This window comes from Vipera berus, assembly GCF_964194415.1.
Source record: "Vipera berus genome assembly, chromosome: 2".
Classification (NCBI taxonomy): domain Eukaryota; kingdom Metazoa; phylum Chordata; class Lepidosauria; order Squamata; family Viperidae; genus Vipera; species Vipera berus.
In genome coordinates this window covers 135102519-135108518 of record NC_138203.1, presented here as the reverse complement: position 1 = coordinate 135108518, position 6000 = coordinate 135102519, and the positions used below count along the sequence as shown (strand labels likewise).

Here is a 6000-nt window from a genome sequence, read left to right as displayed (position 1 = left end):
AAGGCAGAAACTATCTATCACTTTGATAGCTCAGAGAACTTTTGAAAGATCTTTCTTGTTTTTCAAAGTGTGTTTCCATCTTCTCTGTCTTTGTAGATATCATTGTAATACTGCTTCTTGCCTCTTCTACCTGGTTTCTTAAAACTCTTTATAAAGTTCCTTCCTAGGATTTTTATCGTTCTTGGTTTTGGTTTCTCTTCTCTTCTTGGCAATTTCCATTGTTCGCTCTGACAGCCAGTTTCTTCTCCTTCATTTTTGGCAGTCTCTTTTCACATCTGCCCTTATCAATCCCTTTAAATTCATTCCTCTGATTCTCTATCAGTGAGATTCAGAACTTCAAAGCAATTCCCAATGGTCTCCTTGACACTCCTTTAGTCTCTATGTAGTAAAGATCAACATTAAAATAAGGAAAAGAGGTTGGGGAGGGAAGGGATGGCCATGGAATGTATCTTATCATTACCAATTCTAAGGCTGGTTGTTGTTCCTGTTGCCATTAGTTTGCTCTTCTTTATGTTCAGTTTTAGTCCCATTTTTTTAACTACACTCCTTGACTTTTTTATTAGATTTTGTAGATCCCATGCAGTTTTGGCTATCAGAGCACTGTAAATTATTGATGTTCCTTCCTCCAGGTTTAAAACCATATCTATCTTTACACCATTTATTATTTTTATTTATTTATATTCCAGTTTTACTATTTTTATATACTGTATAACTCAGGGAATGAACATATCTAATACTCTTCCGCCTCCCATTTTTCCCACAACAACAATCATGGGAGGTGAGCTGTGCTGAGACAGAGTGACACCCAAAGCTACCCAGCCATTTTTCATATCTATGGTGGGACTAGAACTCTCAATCTCCCGGTTTTTTGCATGATGCCTAGTTAACCAAGTGCTTAACTAGATCAAACTGGCTCTCCCCCATCCAGCTTCCCTACAGCATGTTGGTTGAATAAGTAAGGGGAGAGTATGTGTCTTTGCCTCACTCCTTTCCCAACCTCAATCCACTTTGATTCATCATGTTCTGTTCGGACTGTATATAATTTTCCCACGAGGACAATGAGATATTCCAGAATTCCCATTTTTTTCTAAGCACATTCTACAGCTTGATGTGACTGACGCAATCAAAAGCCTTTCTATAATCACTGAATGACGTTGTGACTTATTTTTGCACTCTTTGGCTTTCTCAATTATCCAGTATGCATTAGAAAAATTGTCTCGTGTTCCCTGTTCTTCTCTAAAACCAGATTGAGCACCTGGCATCTCCATTTCTATGTAGGTTTCTAATCTAATAATAATCCTGAGGATTATTTTGCCAGCATATGAAATTAAGGCTATTGTGCAATAGTTTGAACAATCTCTCTCTCTCTCCCCTCCCCCCATCTCTCTCTCTCTCTCTCTCTGAATTGGTATGTAGACTTACCTCCTCCAGTCAGTTGGCCACTGTGTCATTCTTGTGACACTTGTGACACTGTGTCATTCTTGTCATGCTTGCGAGAACCTTAACCGATTATTCTTCTTTTGCGTTCCATATTTCACTAGGTGTTCCGTCCATTCCTATAGCCTTCCAACTTGATAATGTCCAGAGTGCTGATATAGCTTCATCTTCTAATATTAGAGGTCCTTATAAATAGGGAGTATCTTTTAAGGTATCTTGGATATTGAAGTTTCTACTGAACAGTATTTCAGTACATATTTCTTCCATCTTTCTTTGATCTCCTTTCGATCAATTACTCTCAGGTTATGGGCATCCTTTGGCATACCACTTAAGATTGAAACCTCCTTCAGAGGTTTGTCAGCTATTAGCTTTTGAATTAGCTTTGTTTTAAAAGAAAGGCAAGACCAGACATTATGATTCCTTACAGCCTAGGTTTAATTTAACATAATTATTTTAATGTTTAAGAGCAAAAACGTAAAATAACATTACTTAAATAGGCTGACATTTTTCTTTTAATTTTTTATTCCTCTCTCTGCCTCTCTCTCTCTCTGTCTCTCTCTCTCTGTCTGTGTATGTGTGTGTGTGCTGTGTGTGTGTGTGTGTGTAAAAAGTTTCTTTTTTAGTTTTTTAGTTAAATTGTTTGAGCTGTTATTTTTATTTTAAATTTTTAATCTGTTATGTTTTTTATGTTTTTTTATTGTTTAATAAAATGTCTTTATTTACACAAAGAATTATTATATAACAAACTAGGATTTTTTTCTTCTAAAGTTTGTTTTTTCATATTAGATTCCACACATTAGATACTATTATATAATTCCTTCTAAGAAATATCAACTATAACATTTGTAGAATGTAATAAAATTGTTTAGAAAGAGGGGAAAAGATCAAGACTGAAAATCTGCAACTATTAGCTCCCTTAGTATCAATGTCTCCTTCCTGAAATGTACAGGGGGTGGGTGGGAGGTGGGATGTCCTTGGTGCTCTCTGAGCTTGCTTATTTTCTTCCAGTTATTCCATCACTCAAAACTAGTGACTGAGCTACAAACATTCTCCTTTCTTGTTATGTGGAGTATGCATTTATCTCCAGCTCGTCACTAGCCAAGATCTGTGGCACCCACATATTAAATGTCTTCATATCACAATCCAGTCATCACAAAAGCCAATTATTTTGGCAAAAATAGTGGTTGGGTGAGTCTAGAAAATGCTACACAAGAAGATGCCTTTTGTATCTTTGAAGATGCCCTGGGGAAATGATTGAAATGACAGATCAATAGTAGCTGAGGAAAGGAGGAAGCTAGCTACTACAGGAAAAGATGGTGTGGATAACCTTCCTGCACTTGCTGCCGCCTCCACCCCACCCCCTCCCTCTCTCCCAAACCCATCCCATCCCACCCAGCGTAATTCTGAGTTGTTGATGCAGCAAAAGGAGGCATGTAGTTGCCATTGGTGAATGGAGTACATTGATGATATTGAAAGGAAGGCAGGAGACAGGAATGTCGGGTTTCCATTGTTGAGAAGAATAGACAAGCAGCTACCTGGCTTTACTGCAGTTTCAGATAAAATGATCACAGAGCCAACCAAATGCCAACTTAATTCTTAATGACGTGAAATTGAATTATCTTGCAATCTCAAACTGATCCAGCATCCTTGTGAAAGGGCCACATTGTACGTCTGTGTTCTGATGTGCACATTCATTATTCATTTATTGGGGGTCAACTATTTGACCTAAGGTAAAGGTAAAGGTTCCCCCACACATGCGTGCTAGTCGTTTCCGACTCTAGGGGCCAGTGCTCATCTCCGTTTCAAAGTCGAAGAGCCAGCACTCGTCCGAGGACGTCTCCGTGGTCATGTGGCCGGCATGACTAGATGCCAAAGGCGCATGGAATGCTGTTACCTTCCCACCGTAGTGGTCCCTATTTTTCTACTTGCATTTTTATGTGCTTTCGAACTGCTAGGTTGGCAGAAGCTGGGACGAGTAACAGGCGCTCACTCTGTTACGCGGCACTCGGGATTCGACCCGCCAAACTGCCGACCTTCTGATCGACAAGCTCAGCATCCTAACCCACTGAGCCACCATGTCCCTTTTATTTGACCTAACCCATGGGTAATTAGACCTACTTCACAGCATGACATGGATACCACCCTAATTTTTAGAACAGATGCAAATAATAAGCAGGAGATAAAACAACCCGATAAAAATCATTCTGAGAAACGAGGGCTATTCCTGAGATTCTGTGGATGGCAAACTCAAAAAAAGCTGGATGCAGCATCGAAGCTGAAATTAAACTTTTCATACCAGTTTTAGGTTAACCATTCTGAATACAAGGCAGTATTTTTCAAAATTGGACCTTGAGTCGGTTGTTTAAAAACAGCCACTCAAGACCAAAAGCCAACTAAAGTTAAACACTTTTAAATTCACTGACATGAAGTACCCATGCTTAAACTACTCCCATATATCATAATGGTTAAGTTTGGTTGTTCTTATGTTGTGCTGATTTATTTTAATTGGGATATAGCTGGCCTCAAGGCAAAAAAAAGTCATTATTCCAAGGGAACACATCAAGGTTGTGCACAACCTTGGTTGCCATGAAAAATATTATTCTGAGCAAACATGGATACACACGGAGCATCAATCACAACTTTTCCTAGGTTTCTACATCAATCACAGAAGACTGCTCAATAGGTCCAGGAGCAGTAGCTTTGAGGTAGTTTGAGGTGTTCCTGACAGATGGTACACAACATATCCATGTTTCATCCAATCATGAATGCTCTTTGAACCCAGAGCTCTCCATAGCCGAAGTAAGTAGCAGTGAATAGGCCCATTAATCATTAACTTTTTTGCCTGACTCCATATTGCCCAGCCTTACTATATGCTGGTTTATGGGGATCATATTTAGGGATAGATGCACATCCCTAATATATGCTTCCTCTAAAGAAATCCAATTAATTCAGTGAAGCCTACTCTCAGATAAACAAATATAGAATTATAAATAAAGACCACATCCTCATGAAGAGTTATTTCCCAGATAATAATAGATGGAGTTTGTGCAAGCCATTTCAGGAATGGTCCATTTTTTGAAGTAAAATGATATACGTTAAAAAAACCCAACTATTTTATTTATTTTTTTTAAAAATGAGACAACGTCTAACTTGACTGCAGTTTATTGAAAATGATCAGCTCCTAAGAAAATGGGAAAGAAAGCCTAAGAAATGAAGATAGTGCAACATAATCCGCAAAACTGGTCCAAGAATGAATGTTTTCACAGTACAGTCCTCAATTCCTGATTTCCTAACAATGAATTGTTGCTTGCTCAGAATTTTTCAGGACCCTGTCTTTCTGCAAACCCAACTGTTGAGTGAAAATACAGTCGTGGTTTAAGAAAATTAGCATTTAACTTAGCAGTGCAAGTTCGACATGCCTTAACATTGATCCAGACATATACAATGAAAACAAATGATCTCCTCAATGAAGCAGGGAACTATAGCAGGACTGAAGAGAACCATCAGTTGGAAGAAGACTCCAGGCAGTGAGGAAAGATTTCTTTCATGCACATCACTATTTGGCAGCCACTAACTAAGCCAAATATATACAGCATACTGAAGGAAGCAGAGCCCAGATATGTAGTTGATTCATCTCCCCCTTTCTTTCAAGCATTTCTCTCTTGGAAGTCCTAAAATGGAATTTGGTTACCCTTTCATGACTGGTCACCTAAGGCAACAGAAGCGAGATGGACGATGACTTCCTCATTGGGGACTGGCTGCAGGTTTCTTCTGAGAGGAAAATAGACCAGATGTTGGGGTTTAGAAGACACAGTTTGTTCTTTTCTGGGTTGCCAGAATGGGGACGAAAGAGTGGTGTTACAAGCAGCTAAAAGATGTTCCTTTCCTTTGGGGGGACCGGGAGAGATACCTAATATCTTCCGCTTGATTTGGTGCATGAGCTGGATGTGGTGGTTCTTCGGATGACCGTGCTGGAACCACTTCCTGATCCGTGAGAGAATCCACCTCCTCCTCCACAGACAGAGCCGCCAGCCCCTCCACCACTTATAATGCCACCACTTCCGTAGCCACAGCTGCCTCCGCCAATGCCACCGACACCACTTCCAATGCCACCGCAGATGCCGCCACCATAGCCACCACCGATGCTGCCGCCAAAACCACTGCCGAGGCCGCCACCGAGGCCACCTCCAATGCTGCCACCATAGCTGCCACCCTGCACAGCTGTAAAGAAAACACAGATTTAGTACGCACATCTTCACCACTTTAAAAGCTATAAATATATTCAGGGGAAAGTATAAGTTACTTACAGACATGGACTTGGGATCCTGAGCCACTGAGCCTGTTTAAAGCACACACAAAAAAACCACAGGTGATTTTTGAACAAAATTCTCCTTAATGAAATAGTCAGTTGCCCAATAGGTTGAGTGATATTTCCATATGACAGCATAATTAGGAAATTTATATTGCCACCTACTCACACATGGTGACTCAAGGAGGCTTACAGGACATAAAAACACAATATAAAAGAAATGTAATAAAATAATAAAAATAATAAAATAATAA

General features: G+C 39.6%; 1 protein-coding gene across 1 annotated transcript in view; it reads right to left on the bottom strand.

The window, feature by feature from the left end:
• Positions 1-5347: 5347 nt before the first annotated feature.
• The window catches only part of LOC308662823 (uncharacterized protein), a gene marked incomplete at its 3' end in the record, with an annotated part of 32323 nt that continues 31670 nt past the window's right edge, over positions 5348-6000 (bottom strand). The window contains exons 17-18 of the mRNA XM_081318968.1: positions 5745-5776; positions 5348-5658 (exon numbers count right to left, since the gene is read on the bottom strand). Of these exons, the coding sequence (XP_081175094.1) occupies positions 5348-5658; positions 5745-5776 (343 nt within the window). The remainder of the gene's footprint in view (positions 5659-5744; positions 5777-6000) is intronic.